General features: G+C 40.1%; 1 protein-coding gene across 17 annotated transcripts in view; it reads left to right on the plus strand.

Annotated features, from left to right (window-relative positions):
• Window positions 1–23,171, plus strand: part of Utrn (utrophin) — a 527,655-nt gene that overhangs the window by 136,075 nt on the left and 368,409 nt on the right. For all 17 annotated transcript variants that reach the window (XM_087190253.1, XM_087190252.1, XM_087190262.1 and 14 more), the window contains 10 exons: window positions 2,552–2,755; window positions 3,636–3,817; window positions 4,687–4,837; window positions 5,963–6,082; window positions 9,164–9,265; window positions 14,693–14,800; window positions 15,066–15,245; window positions 16,111–16,280; window positions 20,682–20,805; window positions 22,412–22,499. In XM_087190253.1, the coding sequence (XP_087046379.1) occupies window positions 2,552–2,755; window positions 3,636–3,817; window positions 4,687–4,837; window positions 5,963–6,082; window positions 9,164–9,265; window positions 14,693–14,800; window positions 15,066–15,245; window positions 16,111–16,280; window positions 20,682–20,805; window positions 22,412–22,499 (1,429 nt within the window). The remainder of the gene's footprint in view (window positions 1–2,551; window positions 2,756–3,635; window positions 3,818–4,686; window positions 4,838–5,962; window positions 6,083–9,163; window positions 9,266–14,692; window positions 14,801–15,065; window positions 15,246–16,110; window positions 16,281–20,681; window positions 20,806–22,411; window positions 22,500–23,171) is intronic.

The following is a 23,171-nucleotide window of genomic DNA, read 5'->3' on the forward strand; positions in this document are numbered from 1 at the left end:
TTTCTGCATTTCTCTCTTGATATCTGCCAGTTGGAAGTCTCTTCCAGCATTTTTTTGGTACTGGGTATCGAACTTAGGTCCTCGTGCTTGCGCAGCGACAGGTGGTGAAACCACTGAGCTAAATCCCCGGCCCCTCTTCCAGCATTTTAATCAGTACCTCTGAACGTTTGCATGTTGATTATAGCTTTCATCCCTCATCTCAAGGTGCTGGGGCCTATGCAAGTGAACCTGGCTGGGCACTGACCTGTCTAGTTCCTCTATATCCTTGTTACAGTGTAGAGGTTGGTCCTAAGAGTTCTTCAGAGTTCCTTTAGCTCTGCAGTTTCAGGATTTTAGGTCTAGAAATTAACTCCGTTTCTTTTTTCTGTCTTGGTACCATCTGTCCCATAATTGTCCCTTTCCAACTCTGTTCATTGATTCATTTTTTTAACTCCTGTATTTCATTTTCTGGATTCATTTGATTCTTGCGCCAAAATGCTTGTGTGTTTTCTTTCTTTTCCAGCCTTTATATTAATTCAAGGCCTTTTCTTCACTTGTAGTTTGCAAGACACAGCTGGTCTTTGCATTGCATAGTGCCCCCCAGCCCCAATGCTTGAACATGCATATTTCTCTCTGCAAAATGCTTCTCCACCAACTCTTGCATTCCAAGGTTTACATTTTCCTCTGTTAAAGTGGAATCTTTCAGAGAAGTCTTCTCTTATTAATCTGTCAGAATCCAGTCTCCGCCCCCCCCGCCCCCCGCCCAGTCTCTGTTTCTTGCTATTGCAGTCTTTTTGTAAGTTAGTTTAAGAATTTTAAATTATGTCGTTAGAGCACTGAGAAAGCAGTGAAAGACTTTAGGCCAGGGAAGCCCTGTGATGCAATCACGTTTTCAAAAAGATTTTTCTGGCTGCTGTCTGAGAAATGAGTTGTGGAGCTAGGAGTCTGGGTGCCAAATATTAGCAAACTGTTGTAGTCCAGAAGAGAGACAGGGTGGTTTGGGGATGGAAAGGTCTAGACGGATTAAAACTACATATTAAATGTGGGCAGTGAGAAAAAGAAATTAAGGTTGGCTCCCTACTTTTTAGCTGGAGAACTTAGCTTAGGTTATAGAGATGGAAGAAAAACAAGTTTTAGAAAAAAGGAAAGGTTCAATGGTTGATATGCCTGTGAGACATTGGAGTGAAGACCTTGGGTAGTTGGATATTGGAGTTTGGAGTTCAGAAGAGAATTTGAGACCAAAACTAAAATGGTAAAATGTCAGAGGCTGGAGATGGTTGTTTAAATTAGATGAGATTATTCAGGCAAAATATATTGAGAGAAGAGAAGAAAAAAGACTTAATTTTGAAGATGTTCTTTACTTATGGTTGGCAGCTGCTGTTGGACTGGAAGAGAACCACTGTGTTTACTAACTTAGGGGTACATCACTTTGGAAGGTGGGAGTAGTTAGCCACGTGGGAAGATCCTGAGGGTTCAAGTGAGAAGCATGGGGTGATCAGTTCTTTGGGTTTGTTTGGAACATTCTTCATATGTGTTGTTGTAGCTCTGTTACTATCAAAAATCTTCTAGTTGGTTGGTTAATTATATGGTTACCCTAAAAATGACTCTAGCAAAGTGGATTTGTCAATTTTCCAGTTGAGTTTTGGGGAAATTTCAAGTCAGAGTGAAAGGGAGTGTTAAGAAAGAGTTGCTATTAAATACATGACTGCGACTTTTATTGTTCTGTTCATTTATGTACATGTGAGAGTTTCTACATAAAAATTGTAGATGAGAGTTGATAATGGGAGATAATCTGTAGGCGAGTCCTAAAGGAGTTTTGCTCTAAACAGAATCAAAAGACCAGGAGAGACAGTAGGCTTGGTTATAAGATATTAAAGTACATAAAGAAAACTCCATTGCTTTGGAAGAGCTTGAGATAAATTAATTCCATGACAGAGAGAGAGAGAGAGAGAGAGAGAGAGAGAGAGAGAGAGAGAGAGAGAGAATCAGCACATTAACTAAGGGCCATTGCCTCAAAAACTAGGGCTGAATGTGTGGCTGTTTTTCATTGTCCAAGATGGACTGTTAAAATACAATTCAATAAAAGCATTTTAAATCAGCAGGGGTGTGAGAGCTGAATTCTAATTTCTCTCTCTTTTTTTTTGTTTGGTAAAATACACCCATTGTTTGAGGTTCACCATGTTTCAGCTCCTCTGTGAAACTTTCCTAACTGCTTTAGCCCTTGGTGAACTCAAATAGCAACTCTGGATGGAACTGTGGCATTTATAACTTTGTACATAGCCATTTATTTTTGCTTAGAAGTGATTCATGTGGGTTATTTCTTTCTCCTCAACTATATTAGAATTGCCATGAGCCAGGACTCATGAGTGCATATTGCTTTTGTGCCCTTTCCTGTCCTAGAGTAGTAAATAAATGCTTTCCGGCTAACTCACAGCTTTGCTCTCCTCAGTCCTGAGAGTTGGGTTGATGTCCGAGACACCGGGGTGCCTGCCCCGCCTTCTCTCCCGTGTGTCTTTGCTGAGTGCCTTGTGTCTTTGTGACACTCGTGGGATTTTCTTGGTTTTGTGTTCAGAGGACAGCAGCGGCGGAGGAGCGGGAGAGTCCCGGAGCGGGCACCCCCAGCACTGTCGCCGAGGTCGACATGGATCTGGACAGCTACCAGGTGGCGCTGGAGGAGGTGCTGACCTGGTTGCTGTCTGCGGAGGACACTTTCCAGGAACAGGATGACATTTCTGACGATGTCGAAGAGGTCAAAGAGCAGTTTGCCACCCATGAAGTAAGTGCCTTTGTTGTGGGCGCCTCTATCTGCTGCGGGGCCGCCCCAGTGGTTGTTTTCTGAATTGTGTTCCACCAAAAGGTCGCAGCATATTTTAGGACTTGTGATATTTAAATAGGGCTTTGTTAGAAAACTGGGGTGGGTGATTAACCATACATCAGAATTAGATTTCGGATTTTAGTCTTCTGGTAACTTGTATATTTTGTAGAGCTACACGAACAAAACATAAATGCATAGTCCTGTCCTGCTCGTTTCTGGAGTATATTGCTATAGTTAAAAACAGAATGACTAATCAATAGGCCAGATCTTTAGGTTTTGAGTGTTTCTCAGGAAGTGATTACTTTTATTTGTTGAGTGACTAAGCAAATGTCATACCCGGTGTTCCTGTGCACTTTTATGCAGCAGCAGTTTCTTTCTGTTTTGAGGACATGTTATATTGCAGCGTAGTGATTTTGGCTATATGGTTTCTTCCTGGTTAAGTACTTTTATTGTGTATGGATGTAGAGGTGTGTGAACTGACAGGTTCTATTTTGGATCGAAAAGAATAGAAATAGTAATAGTCCTTAAATACCTCCTTTTGAGTGAATGTGGTGTTTTTTATTATATTTACTCTTAATTCCACATTCACTAGCTCCTAGCAGTTTAATCAGCATTTGCTTTAAAACAGGTATTAAGAGACATCACGTTATATTCTTCTTGACCTGTTTTTCTTTTGATTTATGCCAGGTGCTTGTTTCCTATTTCCAGAGTTTAAAACATCGCTCCAGCATCTGCCTTATCTGCACTCTACTAGGCTACTTTTCTTTGCTGCGTTGATATTTGGATTATGCCGTAGCAATTTATAGATTTTTTTTTTGTCCCTGATGCTGTACCATTGCAGGCTTTCATGATGGAGCTGACTGCACATCAGAGCAGTGTGGGGAGTGTCCTGCAGGCGGGCAACCAGCTGATAACACAGGGTGCTCTGTCGGATGAAGAGGAGTTTGAGGTTCAGGAACAGATGACCCTACTGAACGCTAGATGGGAGGCTCTGAGGGTGGAGAGCATGGAGCGGCAGTCCCGGTGAGTGAGCACCAGGAAAGCCAGTGTATTCCACAGACCACATTGCATGGTTGAGCTCAAGCAGAAATCTGCATGGCTATGAAAAACAAGATCAGTACAGAAGTAGCCTTGGAACGTTCTCACTTTTCTTTTTTTTCTTTTTTTGGTACTGGGGATCGAACTTGGGACCTTGCACTTGTGAGATAGGCAGCGGAACCACTGAGCTAAATCCCCAGCCCCACGTTCTCACTTTTCTGTGTGTAAAGTCGACACAATTTTGCGTTATCTCCATTGATATTTTAGCCAAGTCCAAAGGTAAAAGTTGAAATATGGAAATTCCTGAAAAGGGAAAAGATGTTCCATGTGACCAATTATTTATTTGCTGCAGTATTAAAGTTGCAAACCATTAACTGGAGATGATGACAGGACTATTTGATATGGACCTCCTCTTCTGTTTTGTAGTATTTTTTTTAAAAGCAAACTTTTCCCATGTTCCATTTTTTTTGGTGTGTATTATATATTGCATTCCATTGCTATTTCTACCTATAATAAGCTAGAATTCTTTTTTTTTTGGTATGGGGATTGAACTCAGGTCATTGCGCTTGTGAGGCAAGCAGCGGAACCACTGAGCTAAATCCCCAGCCCTAATAAGCTGGAATTCTTAATCGAAGAAACAATGATTTTAATATGATCCAAAGGTGCTATTATTTGTATTCTTTGACTGCATTTAAAAGACTCCATTTAGGAAGAAAATTAACCCTGGGTTTCTATATTTAAAGACTAAATGCTATTATAGGTGGGTAGACTCAGATTTGTTCCCTTGCCCCATTTCCCTGGTACCCGGAGTGGGGGAAAGAACTGGTGGCAGCGATGCTGTGTCCCCTGGCCAGGTTGCATGACATCCTGATGGAACTGCAGAAGAAGCAGCTGCAGCAGCTGTCGGCCTGGCTGACCCTCACAGAAGAGCGCATTCAGAAGATGGAAACCTGTCCCCTGGATGACAACTTAGAATCCCTGCAAAAACTCCTCGAAGAACATAAAGTAATTCTGCCTCCTATTTCTTTCCTACCTTATCAAATATGAAAGAGCAGCACTTAGCATTCTCAGGGGCTAATGGCTTCTCTTGTAAGTGTGGGATTGGGATACATCTTCCATGTCATCTTTTATTTAACTTCCAGGGTGGAGCTCAGGGGGCTATGCCTTTTTCAAGCCAGGGATGAAAATGCAGGTGCAACTTTGCACGGATTTGCACATGGTTTTCCTATGAAAGCACAAAGCTTTCATAAGATTCCAGAAGGGTCTTTTTGGACCCTTAGGTGGTTAAGAACCTTAAGGTAGTGGCATTAATGCAAGGTGTGGGTAAGGAGACAGATGGTTTAAGGAAAACGGTTGTCTCTTCTTTGATCAGATACCAGGTGAGGAACAAACTTGGTGGACAGTTTAATTTGGTCACAAGTTTACTAGAGAAATTTTCGTAGTCACAAAAAGAAAAAGGAGAGCATAATATTCTCTCTGTAAATTGAAGAATTGTATTGATCAAGGAAACATCTACAAATCTGATACTAAAGCTTTAGGGATACATTGAGCACTACTTAGGAAGCCTTTGATAACACTTTTGATAGTGTTTAAACAAATTACCTCTATACATCTGTCTAATGACTAGTTTTTCCCATGGAAGAGGGGAGAATGGACTGCATCCATGTGTCCCTAATTGCTTCCTGGTAGCTAAGCAGAATGGCTTCTGAGTATCGTATAGCATTCTGCTTCTCTCTTTATGCCATACTCCGCTAGATAAAATGACCCCTGACTCTGTCTATGTAAGCTCTGCACGTACTGACTTACCAGTTCTACATTTTGGTCTTAATTCCTAGGATAGCCATTCAACTCTTTTATCCTTTTTTTCTTTTAGCCAGAACTTAGAATAAAAGTGATGATATCCTATTTGCAATCTGCTATGACATTGCATTTTCAGACTGCTTTGGTTTATAATGAAATATAAATATGTACACGAGGCGTGTTTCATTAGTAGAACACTTAGGGTAATGATTGGAAATTTCAATATGATGCCTCATTATGTGTCCTTAACGACTATTGACAACTGAATGGATTTTAAATAGGTAAATGTGAAGGAGTAGAAATAATAGCTTCTCTTAATTCTTTTTCTAGAGTTTGCAAAATGATCTTGAGGCTGAGCAGATGAAGGTAAATTCCTTAACTCACATGGTGGTAATTGTGGATGAGAACAGTGGCGAGAGTGCTACAGCTCTTCTGGAAGATCAGCTACAGGTAAGGACCCTGTGCAGTAATAGGACAGTCCTGAAGCACCTGTGGCCCAAGACCCAATTACCTGGTGTTCCTGTGCTTTTATGTCTTGTCTCATTGTTTATTTGGAAGGATAGAAAATCCTATTCGGTTAGCTTTTCATCACTGTACAGAATACTCAAGGCAGACTTCTTTTGTTTTTACTTTTATTTTTGTCCATATTTGCAGTTCACAATGTTTACAGTCCTTGTGTGGAGTTGGCCCGTGTACATAACACATCTCAACTCCTTTTTTATACTCTTCCTCTCCCTTCTCCCTCCTCCATTTCTTGATTCCCTTCTCATTTGAGAAAGATCTATCGTCCTACTTCTTAACTATCTATCTTTTAATTTGAGCTTTATTTATAACTTGGGATTCTCTTGTAAGAGAAACCATGCGATAGCTAAGCTTATGCATCTCATTCATTTCATTTAACATTATGCTCTGGAGGTGCATCCATTTTCCTACAAATGACTCAAGCTTATCTTTCTTTATGACTTCTTCATAAGGAAAAGGGGTTTACTTAGCTAACCGGTTTGGAACCCACAAGTCCAACCATCATGGCGCAAGCTTTTGTGCGGGTCCTGGTTGCCTGTAGCCCACCATGGGGGGAGCATGATATCTGTCTGTGTGGTCTCTCCTCTCCTTACAAGGCCAGCATTCAGTCATGGCGACTTCACCCTAATGATCTAATCTAAGGTAGTCACTTGCCAAGGTTCCACCTGTAAACACTTTATCTATTAAGTTTCTGTTCTCTAAACACCACTAATACAAGGCTTTGAGGATCAGACTTGTGCATGGATTTTGGAGGGATGACACATAACACTCACCTTTGTTTTTTCCCGGTTGGGGTTCCGACTGGGGGCATGTGGGAGATAGGAGGACCCAGGAATTGATTCCTTCACTTCAGCCCTTGGGAAGAATGGGCAGCCCGTTACCCAGCTCCCTTGGGCATAAGATTAACATGATTTGCAAGCAGGGAACTGGTTACAACAAACTGGCCAGAGACTTTCTTGCTTTGAATCGGTTGAAGAATTTGTGAAAATGTAGATTCCAGCTCTATGCAGACCTGAATCTGTGTGTGAGGAGGGGGAGGTTGGGATGAGCAGTGAATGTGTGTAGTGTAAATAAAAGTGTCTACGGATACCAGACTTTGAGAGTTTCTGCTGGTTAGCATTTAATATCTCTGTTTCTTTGATAGATCCATATGTGAATCTCAATGCTTATTTTGATAAATTGCTTCTTTTTGCACAAAGCCATAGTGTATCTTTACAAGTCTTTATAAAAGAGATTTATTGGTGTTTCATTTGAATGATACTTGGATTGCCTGTTTATGATTTCTAATAACTTTCAGCCTCTTAAACTCATCATGTGAAGTCCCTGCTCAATTTATTTAAAGTTGGCCAGTGGTTCTGAGAGTTCAGTGCAGTAGTATTTACTTACTGTAGTACCTGAGAGGTAGGTGTTCCTGCTTTGGCGGTTGACAGTGGTGAAACTGAAAGTGAGGGAGATTAAGTGATAGTCTGAGAGTTACACAGACAGTGAGTGTTCATGCTGCGACTCCAAGCTCTCTACTCTTTGTACTGTAAACAGCTCAGGCCGGTATTAAACAGTCAGGTAGCATAATGTGAACGACAGAATTCTTGCTCACATACAAGTAACTTGGAAATCAATTTTTAACACTTGTTAATCGCTACTTATAAAATACATTTTTGGGAAAACCATCATGAAGGATTTCTAAAAATTAATCACGTTTATTTATTTAATATTGCTTATACTTATAACATGCTAATGCTAATTTATGTGGAGTTTTCTATGCATCATGTAAGGTAAACAGAACAAATTGATGACTTTATTGTTTTATAGAAATTCTTTCATTTCAAATATAGTTTTTATAAGTTAGACATTTTTCATAATTTTGTTACTGTACATTGTCAGGTTGACAGCTTGACCAGTCACTGGAGGGTGCCCAGTCACCTGATGAGGGGAAGCAGGGGATGAAAGAATAATATACAAAGAACAAGGAATAAAGAGTAAAGAATGAATGAAAGTTTAGTAGTTCTGGGAGCTGGGAATTGATCTTTAGCTCTCTCCTGGCTAAAGACCACCTGATCTTAGCTCTTTCATGGCTAAGACCACAAGCTCTGGATTAGTCAGCATTTATGATTATACAGCATAGCAAGGGGGCATAAAGGCGGATGTAAGGAATAGCAGAACTGATGCACTAAGGAGCCAGGCTTGGTAAAAGGGGAGTAACTATATTTCCAAAGCCCAGGTCTCAGTTAACAAGCCACCTGTGCTATCTTGCAGGTCACAGCTAACGAGCCACCTGCATTATCTTAGCTAACGTTTGCTCTTAGAGAATGGCAGCACAGAGTCATAATTCCTCAGCTGTAGTGTTTCCTTGCTATAGAGACATCACAACCTGGTTGATCATTGAGACCTCAGTTGTGGCCATTGGCATAGAAAAGTCTATCTCCAAACACCAGCTGAAAAGTCAATTAGCAGTTCACACTTAGGCCTTGGAGTGACTCATAATGTTAACCAATAGCCGAATTATAAGCCAAATCAATAATATCTAAAGCCTGCTCAGTACAGATTCAAGCTGGTCTCCTGTAATAGATAAAATTTTTTGGCATGTAAAAGGTAGTTAAGAAATATAAGTGATGCACTTTTTGAAAAAGATAGTTGTAGCCTGAAAAATTTGAAGTCCAAAAAGTAGATGTACTGGCTTTATTTTCAAAACACAAAAAATATCACATCCTCATAAAAACCACAACGAAATGGAAGGAGCAGGATACAGTTCTAATTTTGCTATTTTCTAGCTCAGTAGTATGAAATAAGTAGTTAAATTCTGTAGAATTTTTATTCTCATCCATACATTTATTGGATTAGTCCGTATTTATAGGCTTAGTCTGTATTATTTTAAAGTAACTTTTATGAAAGTGTTTTTCATGAACTGCTAATCTATAATAAAAAAAATGGAAAAAAATTCTTGAAGGATTATGTTAACTCTGTTCAGGCTGGATTACCAGAGACTGGTTTCTTCCCTTCTTTCCTCCCTAGAAACTTGGCGAGCGATGGACAGCTGTGTGCCGTTGGACTGAGGAACGCTGGAACCGATTGCAAGAAATCAATATATTGTGGCAGGAATTATTGGAACAACAGGTGTGAACTGTTATGCCTCAGGAACAAAACAGATGGTGGAAAGTGACTTGTTTTATTATGGCATTAGAATAAAGTTGTCCTGTTTTCTTTGAAAGGGAGGTGTGCAAATAGTACTTTATTGTTTTCAAACTGAGATTTCTAAGCCAGGTGTGGCAGTGCACACTTGGAGCCCCAGCTACTTGAGAGACTAAGACAGGCAGGACTGCTTGAGCCCATGAATAGGGGACCAGCCTGAGCATTATAGTCAGACCCTTTGGCAACAAAACAATAATAAAAATCATATTTTTATGCATTTTATAACTGATCCTGCAGCTTAATCATAAATAGCATGTTTATGGCTTCTTGGTAATAATAGTGACTTTATCTGTGCTCATTACTTGTAATATTAGTGCTTAGATACGCTTCTTTTTTTTTTTTCTTTTTGGTTCCGGGGATCGAACTCAGGACCTTGCTCTTGCATGGCAGGCGCCAGAACCACTGAGCTAAATCCCCAGCCTTAGATACGCTTCTTAGTGCCATCGAATGTTAAAAATATTACTGGACTTGTGCTGGGCAATGTGTTTGAACTTACGTCAACATGGTTCGGAGCATATGGCTTGTGCTGAGTAATTGAATCTGCAAACACTTCGTGAACTTTAAATCACAAGAAATTTTTGTGACTTTTAACCAGGATAAGTACTGAAATTAATGAGAAAATGTTTTTAGCAACGCCTTTAATTAAATAGCATACTTTTTATACTAGACATCACTACAGCAAATCAAACTATTATGCAGAGCTCTCTCCCTACTCTTTCAGTCATAGGGGTGGCCCTTTGCCTCCAGAATAGTGGTCATCAATCCAGAGCACAAAAAAGCAGAACTTTTCTCCTCAAATCCCAGCTGTGGTCTAGAAAATAAGCAAATGCTCGGAATTCCTACATCTCACAGTGAATCCATTTTGATTCTTTTAAATGCATTTCATTTCCATCCAAAAAAGCAACAATATTCTCTTCAGGGAGAGGGAAGCAAAGAGGGAATGAGGGAAGGACATTTTGTAGTTTAGTAACTATGGTGGCAGATAGTACATCTTGGAAAGTAGGTAGCAAAATTTGTCCAACTGTAAATTATTAATCACTACCCCTCCCCAATCTTTGGTCAGCATGTTCTTATTAAGAGTCATGTAATGCACCTGATTCTGCTCTCTGAAATATTTATATTGCACTTTACAGATATTTATGTTTATTTGGAACCTTGTTTTTAGGTCAAAAGATACAAAGAATATGTAAATTTTTACTTTGATAGTGACAGAGACATTGATTGCCAGAAAAATCTGTACTGTTACTTTTCTATTGAGTAAAATACTTTAAAATTTGGAAATAATTTTAATTTTATGACTTGAAGTTTTAAATTGATCTGTGACTCACTTTTTACTGGAGATAGGACCTTTTAACTGTATCTTTGTGTGTGTGTGTGTGTGTGGTTTCTGTACCTTCTGTCTTGTGCCATGCTTATTTATGTGCATACCTTCTCAGCCTTACTAGTTTGAGAAATTATCTAGGGCCTTCTCAGGCTATTTGTCTTTTATTTTCGTAAACTTTGTCTCTCCTCTCCTCCTTTCCCCTTCCTTTTCCTTCTCTTCCCTTCTCTCCTTTTCTTTCTTCTTTTGATAGAGGTGAGGAATAGTTGCCCAATGAATTGATTAAGAAAGCAGTTAAGAAATCATTGAGCCCACTGCAAATACAGGACCCCCTCCCCCAGCTATATAAAAGAGTTTCAGCTGCAGCTCCTGTGTTTTGGGAGAATTATCCAAGTGCAGCCGCAGTTGTTTTTCATTCCTCAAGGTGACAGAAAGTAGGAGGGGTCAGTCTTGCTCTTTTTAAAAATAATTTTATTGATACACTTTTGATATACATAATGATCACATTCATCATAGGGAATTTGTACCCATGCAGAATATATCTTGATTTTTCCTTTTTCCCCCATTCCCTTCCCCTCTCTTCAACCTTTCTTTCTGTCCTCATTTACAAAATCTTTGTTTCCGTTTTCTTTCTTCTATCTTCTTTTTTTCCCTTTTCCCTTCCTTCCCTACCCGCTCCTGCCTTGTCTGTTCCCCTTCCCATTTGAACATTTTCTTCCTACTTCCCAATATCTATCATCTATTTTGGGGTTTATTGCACTTTTGGTTTCTCACACAAGAGAATGCCATATTTAAACATGTATGTCTGGTTTATTTTACTGAAGAGTATGGTCTCGAGGTGCATCCATTTACCTAGATATGTCTCAAGTTTCTCCTTCTTTATGGCAGAGTAGTACTCCACTGTATATAAAAACCACATTTTCTTTATCCATTCATTCAATGATGGGGAATCTGGGCTGTTTTCAAGATTTAGCTATTACAAATTGTGCTGCTGTAAACATGGTTGTGCATATGTCACTGGGGTATGATGGTTTTAATTCTTTTGAGGAGACACCAAGAAGAGGGATAGGTGGGTTAAATGGAACCTCTAGTTTCAGTTGTTTGAGGAATCTCTATATTAATTTCTATATTGGTTGCACCAGTATACATGCCCACCAACAATGGAGAAGGATTCTTTTTTCCCCACAGCCCCATCAGCTTTTGTTATTGGTTGATTTCTTGGTGAGAGCCCTTCTTCCTAGAGTGAGGTGGAATCTCAGCATTGTTTTAATTTGCATCTCTCGAGTGACCAGTGATGTTGAAAATTTTTCGTATATTTATTTGCCATTTGTACTTCTTCATCAGAATTGATTTCAGATGCCCGCTTTTGGATTAGATCTTTAAATTTGAGAGAGTCTGATTTTTTTGAGTTCTTTATAGATTCTAGATATTAGTCCTTTGTCTGAGGAATAATGGTAAAAATGTTTTCCCACTCTGTGGGTTGACGCTTCACTCAGTAGTTTCTTTTACTCTGCAAAACCTTTTTAATATGATAAGATCCCACTTACTGATTCTTTGTATTATTTCCTGTGTAATTGGGGTTTTGTTCATAAAATCTTTGCCTACACGTATGTCTTCAAAAGTTTTACCTATTTTATCCTTCAGCAGATTAAGTGTGTCTGTTTTAATATTTAGATCTTTGATCCATTTTAGATTAGTGCGTGGTGAGAGATATGGGTCTAGGTTTAATCTTTTCCTTGTGGAAAGCCAGTTTTCCCAGCACCATTTATTAAAGAGGCAATCTTTCTTCCAGTGAAAATGTTTGGCCCCTTTGTCAAAGATAAGGTGGCTGAGTGTTGGAGTTGTTTCTGCATCTTGTAGTCGGATCCATTGATTCTTGGGTCTGTTTTTTTGCCAGTACCATGTTGTCTTTATTACGGTAGCTTTGCAGTATAATTTCAGGTCAGGCATTATAATATCTTGTGCCTTGTCTTTGTTGCCCAGAATTCCTTTTGTTATTTTGTGTCTTTTCTGGTTTCAAATGAATTTTAGGATTGTTTTCTCTAGTTCTGTGAGATATGCTATTGATATCAATCGGGATTGCATTAAATCTGTACAGCAATTTTGCAAGTATAGCCATTTTCACTATATTGGTTCTGCCTATCCAAGAACAAGGGATATCTTTCCATTTTCTGATATCCTCTTCGATCTCCTTTTACAAAGTACTGTAGTTTTCCATGTAAAGGTCTTTTACTTCCTTCATTAGATTGATTCTAAGTATTTCATTTTTCTTAATGCTGTTGTGAATGTGTTGTTTCTCTAATTTCTCTCTCAGTGAGTTTGTTTTTTGCGTATAGGAACAGTATTTATTTTTGAGTGTTGACTTTGTATCCTGCTGTGCTACTCAATTTGGTTTTAAATCTAGGAGTCTTTTGGTGGAGTTTTTGGGGTCTTCTCTGTAGAGTATCATGCCATTTCCAAATGATGATAATTTCACTTCTTCCTTTCCTATCCTTATTCATTTTTATTTCTTTCTCTTATCTAATAGATCTGACTAATGTTTCCAGAACTGTATTGAATAAGACTAGTGATAGTGGGCATACTTGTCTTGTTGCTAATTTTAGAGTGAAAGCTTTCAGTTTTTGATCATTTAGTATGATTTTGGCTGTTGGTTTGTCATAGATGGCTTTGGTCAGATTGAGATAAAGACTATGTATTCCAATTTTCTGTAGGTTTTTCTTTTTTAATCATGAATGTGTATTGAACTTTATCAGATGCTTTTCCTGCGTCTATTGAGATGATCACATGATTTTTGTACTTGGTTATGTTAATATGGTAAATTACATTTATTGATTAGCATGTGTTCAACCATCCCTGCATCCTTGCGATGAATCCTACTTGGTTATGATGTATAATCTTGATGATTTGCTGCATTCTATTTGCCAGTATCTTATTGAGGATTTTTGTGTCTATGTTTATTAGGGAGATTGGACTGTAGTTCTCTTTTTTGGTCGGATCCTTCTCTGATTTTGGTATCAGAGTAATACTTGCTTCCAGGAATGAATTTGGGAGTATTGCTTCCCTTTCAGTTTCATTCGAGTTTGAGGAGTAGTGGCATTAGATTTTCTCTACATTTCTTGTAGAATTCAGAAGTGAATCCATCAGGACCTGGGCTTTTCTTTTTTGGTAGTTTTTTAGTTACCAGTCTTACTCTTTCAAAACGTTAGTAATTATTTTCTATTTAAAGAACTGCATTTTTGACCAGTGAGTTTAAATACTTTCAGATTGGCTTTGGACCAGCCTCAGACTTCCTCCTTTAATCATAATTGCTGGTGGTCCTTGAACACCAGTATGGTTTTTCTGCATGATGTTGTGATTCTTGGATTGAGGATGAGAGTGGTTGGTTCAGCCCAGCCACTAACTGGCCACCTGATCGCACATGTGTAACTTCACCACTGCCTCTTGCTTCTCTGAAACGAGGGGCGGGATACACATTCTCTGAGCTTTTTACTGTCTCTAGTGTTATGATTGTTTTGGAGACTTGGAAAGTTAAATTTAGCGTTTTCTATCCTTCTTCTGGAGAATTAGATTTAGTTGCTGTATTCATCCATTTTTTGAGCAGGGAGGGGTCACACTTATTCTTGTATAGCATTCTCCTCTTGGGAACCAAGTGAGGGTCTACAAGAACTGTATTAGTTCCTTCTGAGGGCAGCAGTGACCTCAGAGGCCTACCCCTAGCCTCCACCTCCTGAAGTTCCCACTTCCCTTCACCTCAGCACATAGGAAATGAACTTCCGATACACTCAAACCATCCTCGAACCCAAGCAGGTACCCAGGTGCAGGACTAATGTCAGGATGATCTGAAAAGGAGAATATTTAAAGAAAGAGATATTTTCTGAGTCATTTCTACCACCGAATTGAGTGTTTGAAGTCCTTCTTATCCCCAGGTAAAGATGAAGCAGCTAATAAGAGTGAGAGATTTAGGATCTTGATTACATTGAATCACTAAATGGTTTCCCTGACTTATTTCTAACTTTTGTTATCATTTGTAGTGCTTGCTGAAAGCTTGGCTCACTGAAAAAGAAGAGGCTTTGAATAAAGTCCAGACAAGCAATTTTAAAGACCAGAAGGAACTAAGTGTCAGCGTTCGACGTCTGGCCGTAAGTGATATTAATCATCATCATCTGTGATGTAAGCCTGTGATGTCCTAGTGTTGTGTACTGATACTGACTAGCATTCAGTGAACGCAGGTTATGGCTCATCCTCCAACACTGGACCATTGCCATGCATTGATCTGAAACTGTTATTGTTCATATGTTTTAGCATAGTGAATTATAAAATATACATGTGCACATTTCCTGAGTGGGGAACAGAAAGGTAAAAGTCTGTTAAGAGAAAGTCATCTAATGAATATCTGAACACTAGATTTTGAAGGAAGACATGGAAATGAAGCGTCAAACTTTGGATCAGCTGAGCGAAATTGGCCAAGATGTGGGCCAATTACTTGACAACCCCAGGGTGTCCAAGAAGATGCACGGTGACTCGGAGGAGCTGACTCAGAGATGGGATTCTTTGGTGCAGAGGCTAGAAGACTCCTCCAACCAGGTACCTCTTGTTGTGGACAGTTTATTGTACAGTGAAGTAAAATTTGAATGTTGAGGTTGGGTTTTGTGAAATAAAGACTAGAAAGTAAACTACATGTTGACTTCTTATACTTGATGAATACTTGATATGGTTTGATAGGGAAATTTTCATATTTCCAAAGTAAATTTTAATAGGTACAAAAAAACCCCTAATCATAGTCATAGTTTAATCTGTAGAAATTGATAATACCTAGCTGAGAAATATGAATCTCAAAACATCTTAGTGAATTGAAATAAAACTTTGGTTTGTACATGAATGTTTATAGCAGCATTATTCATAACAGTCAAAAAGTGAAGAGCCCAAATAGCTATCAAAAGACGAATGGCTGTGTAAAGTGTGGTGAATCCATACACTGTACACCATATGTTCCTTTTTTTATACGTGGTTTTTAAAATTAATGTATGTTTGCGATAAACAATAAATACATTCCTTGCAGGGAATTGGTCCATATATACATATGGTAAGAATGAAGAATTGGCCTATATGTCAACCTGCATGAGCCATGGAAACATTATGCTAAGTACTGGAAGTCATGATGTCATTTTTACAAGCTGTCCAGAATGGGCAAATCCTTGTTTGGAAAGTGAAGTTGTAGTTGCCAGGGTTTGTGGGAGCAGGGAGTGGGAAGTGTCTGCTATGGGTATGCGGTTTGTCTTTGGGAGGATAAACCATCCTGGAGTGAGGCCACGGGGACGCCTGCACAATGTCATGAATGTACTGATAGCCGATGCGTGGTGCATTTGCAAAGGAAGAGGAGTGTGATGCGTGGATTGAATCTCAATAAAGCCCTTTCTGCAAAATTAAAAGTGTACGGTTTTTATTTCAGGTGACTCAGGCTGTGGCGAAGCTAGGGATGTCCCAGATACCTCAGAAGGATCTTTTGGAGACTGTTCGTGTAAGAGAACAAGTAACCACCAAAAAGTCGAAGCAGGAGCTGCCTCCCCCTCCTCCCCCCAAGAAGAGACAGATCCACGTGGACACTGAATCCAAAAAAAAGTGAGAACACGGGAATTTCCAAACGCCAAACTGCACACAGTGTTTTTGATAGTTGGCACTTACTTTGTACTAATTGCTAATCAAATGCAAATTTAGACATCATTATTATCATGGAAACTCAGCTACTGCACCACTCACTGCCTTTGCCTCCTTGGAACATTCTGCTTCACCCTAGGAAAGCATCAGATTGTCCTGGATGATTTTATTAATCCTGTGCTCAATTTCTAGGACTGTGTGACTGAACCCTTCTTTCTTCTTTTTCTGTGATTTACCTTGAAAGGATACGATTGTCTGTAACACCTCATTTATTCTTTCTTCACAATTTACAACTCGGACAATTTTGCTTTAAGTAGCTTCCTTATTCTTCATGAGTTTCCTTCTTCCTCTCATTCAAAACCACAATTCAGTTGAGTGAGGTGGCACAGGGCTATAACTGCAGTTGTTTGGGAGGCTGAGGGAGGAGGATTGCAAGTCTGAGGCCAGGCTAGGTAGTTTAGTGAAACTTTCTTCAAATAAGATAGAATGCAAGGGCTGGGGATGCAGCTCAGTGGCAGAGAGCTTGCCTAACATGCATGAGGCCTTGGGTTTAAATCCCAGCACTAGAAAAAAATAAAGAAAAAGATTTCTGGTAAATAATAATTTCTTTTTAGTCTTTTTTCCTCCCTCTCCCCCCTTCATTCTTTTATCATGTTTTCTCATTTCCTTTGTTAATTCCTTTGGCAGACTTGTTAACAGGTTCTTTACGTTTGACTTAAAAGAGGCATCTTTAGTTAAACTTTTTTTTTTTTTTTTGCGGTACTGGGGATCAAACTCAGGACCCAGTGCCACTGAGCCACATCCCCAGCCTGGGGCACCTTTAGTTAAACTATCTTTTTGCCTTATTGATTCAAAGGAAAACTCAGGATCTTTGTAAGGAGATTAGTCAGAGCTGACATATACTGAGCTTTTGCTGATGTCAGAGTCCCATTAAACGACACAGTGTCTCAGATACTGTACCTTCCGTGTGCTGTAGAGCGAATCCTCACAACAGCCCGTGAGACTGACAGTTATTTTGCCCCTTTACAGTAGAATATCAGGCCTTGGGAAAACAGGAAGGTATTTGGGGCCCGAATAAAAATGGTAGGCTTTTCCTAATTTAGCCTTTGTTAGACAAAGCCAAATTGTGCTTTTACCTGGTGATTTATTTTCCTTTTATGATGAACCTGTTTCTGCTTCTGGAGGCACCAGTGAGCCATTGAGTTGCAGGCTGGAGAATCTGAACTTTGGGAGCTGAGGCAACCCAGGAGGAAGAGGCTTCTGAGTTAATATTGGCATAATCGTACCTCTCCTGAGTGCCTCTTGGCTGCCAGGTGTGTCTGACAGTGTATCCATCCTGCTAGCACTTTGTGCATTTGGAAGGATGGAAGGTTGGGAGAGACCAGAGTGCCTCACTTTGAATGCTTAATATAAAACGAGGAAGCTTTCTGCTGTAAGAAATGCAGTCCTTTGCTCAGAGTGACTTTCATGGTGAAGTCATTCGTGTTTCACATTACAGGAAGTCCGGAGGCCAGGCAATTTTAATGGGAGATGCACTTCAGCGACCCTCCACCTTAGTGCCTGCCCTTTCTGTATGGTGGCTTTCACCCTCAGCCTTGTCCTCTCAGCAGACCACTCCCCTGGGTCCCCTGGCTGGATGCTGTCCCTTGTTTATGCCTTGGGTGTGTGAGAGGTAGAGAGGATCCATTTTCTTTTCCATGTCTCTAGTTTGTGTTCTGAGACCCTCATATAGTAAGGGAGAATGGGGGGCTCAGGGTTGTGAGCAACCAGCAGTGAGGGCCACAGTCATCAGCTCCAAGGTTGGATTGATGTGGCAGTTCTTCAGTTAATCCCTGGACTAACAGAGCCTGCAGTAGTACGTCCAGGACAGGGCAGGAGAAGGTGGCCAAGTCTCATTATTAGAAAGATTCTTCTTCTGCCCCCGCTAAGTCCTCTTGTGTGTTAATACTTTTTGGTGCAGTGTAGTCACCCAGTCCCTCTTCTACGTGGCACCTCTTTGATACGTGAAGGCTGCTGTTCTAGTCCAGTTTCTACTGTGCTGAAGTCCAGACTATAGTTATTCCGAGTAGGATGTGGCTTCCAGACTCTCATAACTTCATTCTGCTGCAGAAATCACCATTAACTTGTCTTGGAATGGACCAGCCCAGGCAGCGGAGAGCTGCGAATAACTGCTTCAGCACAATGCCGAGCTCACACTACCTACCATTAACAATGGCTACTTGCTTTCTCTTGACTCTCGATTCTGCTGGTTGCTTTTTGTTGTTGTTTTATCAGCTCAGGGCATAATGGGACATTCATCTTCCATAGTGTGGACATCTGTGATTGTGACCTGAAGTCATTGTATCACTTTTGCTCCTTTAGAGGGCAGAGATTGATTGAGGCTCCAGGGTCACTTCAGACGGCTGGTCTCCCTATGGCCTTCCTTTCCCTGAAAGATTAAACAGAAATCTGCTGATAGAATGCCAGGGGGAGGGGCACTGTTTGTGACACCTTGACTCCTGGTTATTTGCCCAGAGCAGCACAGAATCCCTTACGTGTGCTAAATTCAAACTCTTGAGACCTAGGGTTTTCTGAAATTTAAGCATTTATTGAGCTGTTAAAGATCCCAGTCAGAAAAGGATCAGGTCATGGGATAAGTCCCCAAATTTCCGGCAATGAGGCTAGATAGGGTTGGAAATATGTCTCCTGGGCCTAAGAACCATGAACATTTGTGGAAGGGAAGCATAAATTGCTAGCATTGAACATCACTGGTTGTAGACAGGAGGGCAGGGCTGTTCGAGGCCATAAAAGGTTTTGGGGGGACCCTCCATAAGGAGAATGACGGAATGCTTCTGGATTGATTGGGGTCCGTGGTCTGGAAAGTTTGATGTCAGCCTCAGGTGCCCGAGGTGATGGTCTGGTCACCATGCTAAGGCAGGATTTCAGCAAACAGCTAGGAAGGGGGCACAGTCTTTTGTTAGTCTCGGCCGGGAGCTGTTCACTGATGAACTTCCCGGATCCACCTTTCAGCCTTTTAGATTAAATTTAGGACATCTCAGAGTTTTTGTTTTATCACATATTAGCAGGAAAATTTACCTGGAGGAGAGGACAATTAGTCAGAATTCACTAGAAATACGTGTAGCGAAGTTTCCAGAAAGAATTGAGAATACAACCTGTGTTGCCACTTTAAATTCTGAGATGCTTTGGGCAGGGAGCTCTGGCTGCCTTGGTTTGAACCAGGGCTCTGCCATGTATTCGTGTGGACAATTACTGTTAAAGCCTCCCTGAGCTCAATTTCTTCAGCTCCAAAGGGGATAATAACAGTACATACTTCAGAAGGTGGTTGTGAGTACACAGGAAACACTCAGCCAAGCGCCTGGCCTCTGGTGGGCAGTCCTGGCTCCTTCTCTTCCAGTTTCGCCTCAACACTGTGGAACCTTTCCCCTCTTTCCGCCTCCCCTCTGTCACTCTCTTGGTACTGGGCCTTTTTAGGATGACAGTCTTTTCTTCACAGTCACCTTCCTTTGGTTCTATCTTCTCAGTGAATACAAAAGTTTGAATAGAATCCTGTCAGTTTAAGCAAAAAGCCCTTGGTACTCCGAATTGCTCTTTGGTTAAGTGCAAATTCCTTGATTTGTATGACAGAACCATCCAGTATCTCTGGAGCTTGTGATTCTTGGCCACATTGTCAGTTATTCTTCCCTTCAAGTACTGGCTATTCCTGACACATCTCATTATTTGCAGTTTGCAAAATATAATCTTTCCATTCTTTGTTTTCCCTTTGCAAGGAAAACTCCTAAACAGAGCCAGGTTCTACTCCAGGAAGCCATCCCTTCCCTTCCCTGGTTGGATTAGGAGCCATTCCTGTGAATTCCAGAAATTAGCACCTAGCAAACTCTGTTGTTATCACCTGTAACTTTCCATTGCTTCCCAGAACTGGAAGCTCCATGAGGGCTGAGATTGGTGTGTGAGTCACCTGTCATCACCAGTCCTACCCATTCTGCCTTTGACAGTGCCTGGCCTTTGCTAAGGCTCTGTAATTGCATATTGAACAGAAGAAGGCATTACATTCAGGAATGGTTCCACTTGCTCTTTTCTGTTATCTAACCAAATCCAGTTTATGTTATCTACAAGAGCTTATAAAAATTCAAGGAAAATTTTTATGTAATCATTTAGTTAATGTACTAGCCCTATAATCTTATTCTTTTTGTGCTTTTAACTGTAACTGTATGATCTAAGTTTGTGTGGCTCCTGTGTTTCTGCTTGGCCCTTGGAGTGCTGCTTCAAAACACATACCGCATGCACATCTGGGTTGTTCTTTCTTGGGCCAAATAAAACAACAAGAGAAAATAAATGGTAGATAGTAACCTGTGACTCTTAAATCAGGTTTGATGCTGTAAGTGCCGAGCTGCTGAACTGGGTTTTGAAATCCAAGACTGCCATTCAGGCCACAGAGATAAAAGAGTATGAGAAGATGCAAGAGACTTCAGAAATGAAAAAGAAGTTGAAGGTAAAACATGAAACAGAAATATTCTAGGGAATGAAATATTTCATCAGGCTGGATTTGCTGTTGGTGTAAGGGTGTGGGGGAGCCAGGAACTTCCTGGGAATAAATGTGGCCATCAGCTGCGTTTTAGAGCATGGTAGCAAAACCCCAATCCCTCCCTCCTGTCTCCCATCAGTCCCTGCATGGAAGAGAATCGCTTTTCCTTTTTCCTCCCTAACCAAGGAGGTATTCAGCAGGCAACACCTCCTAAGCTGATCCAGTTATCTTAACTTTTTTCACTGTGTGTACCTCCTGCCGACTAATATCTCATAACTTGGGACTTTCTGTTATTCTTAAGATGTTTTACCCTTTGAATACAACAAATTATTTCCCATCTCAAAATTTCTTCAGTATATTCTCTTTAAAGAAGAAACAGTTTTTAAAAATAAATGCAGTCAGTCCTTTTGGATCTGTGGGCTATCTGTCCATTCAACCAACTGTGGATCAGAAATATTGGGAAAAACTTTCCAGGAAGTTTCATAAAGCACATTGAATCTTCCCTGCATGGAACCCTATGCAGAGCCCATGAGAATGAGGTGTTGTGTGTAGGCGTGACCTGCCATAGCCTCCGCCAGCCCCAGGCCCCAGGCTCTCCCCAGCACTTGCTGTTAACACATTGTTCACTTTGCGTCTTCTTCCTGGAGTTAGATGTAGGGTGGTTGCTTCTTTACTAGCCATTTTTCCTTGTCATTTTTCCTTAAAATACATGAAGTATGATGATTATTCTAGCATTTATACTGTACTAGGTATTATATGTAATCTAAAGTGAGTTTTTGTTGTTGATTTTTAGGTAAGTCTCACTATGTAGTCCAGGCTGGTCTTGAACTTACTGTATAGCTCTGGTTGGCTTTCAACTTGTGATTCTCTTGCCTCAGCCTCCTGAGTGCTAGAATTTTAAGTGTGTGCTGCCATGTCTAGCTAGAGATGTGTAAAAGCATATAGGATGTGTGTAGGCTAAATGCACACAGTACACCATTTATGTAAAGGACTTGAGCACCCTTGGAGTTTGGTATCCACAAGGGGCCAGAGCCAATCCCCCAGTTATTGAGGAACAACCCTATTAAAATGAAGAGCCACTCTTTATTCTCAGAGAACAAAGTGCTGTAGCATGTGTCCTAAGCGTACTGTCATTACTTAAAAATCTGAAAGCAGTATGAATGTGTTGGAAGTTTGCATTAGGCTCTTAGACTTTACAAGAACACCAACAAATAATACTAAAGCTCAGAATAGTTCTCTCTCATTTTCTTGCTGGTTAGTTTTCCCTCAGTGATCTCTGCCATAGCACATTCAGTTCTTTTGACTTAAGTCACTATTTTTATGATTCGGAATATTCATGGTATGTTTGTGGGTAGCTATCATGAATCTAAAGCACTAATTTTAATTTTCTCCTCTTAGAAGGAACTCATAATGAACTCTTTTTTTGTAAGAGAAATGAAAGTTTTGTAGCTGCTATCATCATTGTTTATTTGAAGTTACCTTCTCAGACTTCTTCATCCCAGGAGTGCTGATTGGTAGCCTGGACTCGCATGTCTTTCTTATAGAACATTCTTATACTGGGACTTTATTTCAGGAATTTGAAAAAGAACAAACAGAAAGAAGCCCCCAGGTGGATGAATTAAACCAAACCGGACAAATCCTTTTGGAGCAAATGGGAAAAGGTGAGACCTTTAATATTTTTTTTTCAGATCCCTTTACATGGTGACATTGAGTGGTATTTGTGGTTAGACATAGTCAATAATTATTGTAACTTTCTAACCCTCTCTTGCCATAAAACTGGTTTTAAAAGCTATCTTAAGCAACAGAGTCTTTTAAAAATAAAATCTTTGCCAGGGATTTACCTCGGTGGTTTCGCCGCCTACTGCGCAAGCGCAAGGACTCGAGTTCAATCCCTGGTACCAAAAATAAATAAATAAATAAATAAAATCTTATGCTGGAGCTATATTAAAATCAGGTTGGGGCAGGAATTTAGCTCAGTGATTCTGCCGCCTACCTCGAAAGCACAAGGTCTTGAGTTTGATCCTTGGTACCAAACAAAAAAACAAAAAAACAAAAAATAGGTAAAAGTGCAGTATTTTCTACTTCTAAGGGGGTTAGGCAATCAGAACCCTGAAATCTCAGCAGAACATTTAAAATCCTGTGGTGCAGAAGATTTTAAACACATCTTTAGGGTTATATATTGGTATTTTTTTTCCCCACCGGGAGTAGGTAACAAAAGAAAACCATACCTTGGTAACATTTAGGAAATGAAATTATGTTAAAGTAGATTCATTAATACTATTTGATATTTGGTCACTTTCAGTGGATTATTTTATTCTAGGGATTTTAAAATA

The sequence above is a fragment of the Heterocephalus glaber genome, unplaced genomic scaffold, assembly GCF_053883595.1.
Source record: "Heterocephalus glaber isolate CG9 unplaced genomic scaffold, H.glaber_assembly_v1.0 deba00001550, whole genome shotgun sequence".
NCBI classification, from domain to species: domain Eukaryota; kingdom Metazoa; phylum Chordata; class Mammalia; order Rodentia; family Bathyergidae; genus Heterocephalus; species Heterocephalus glaber.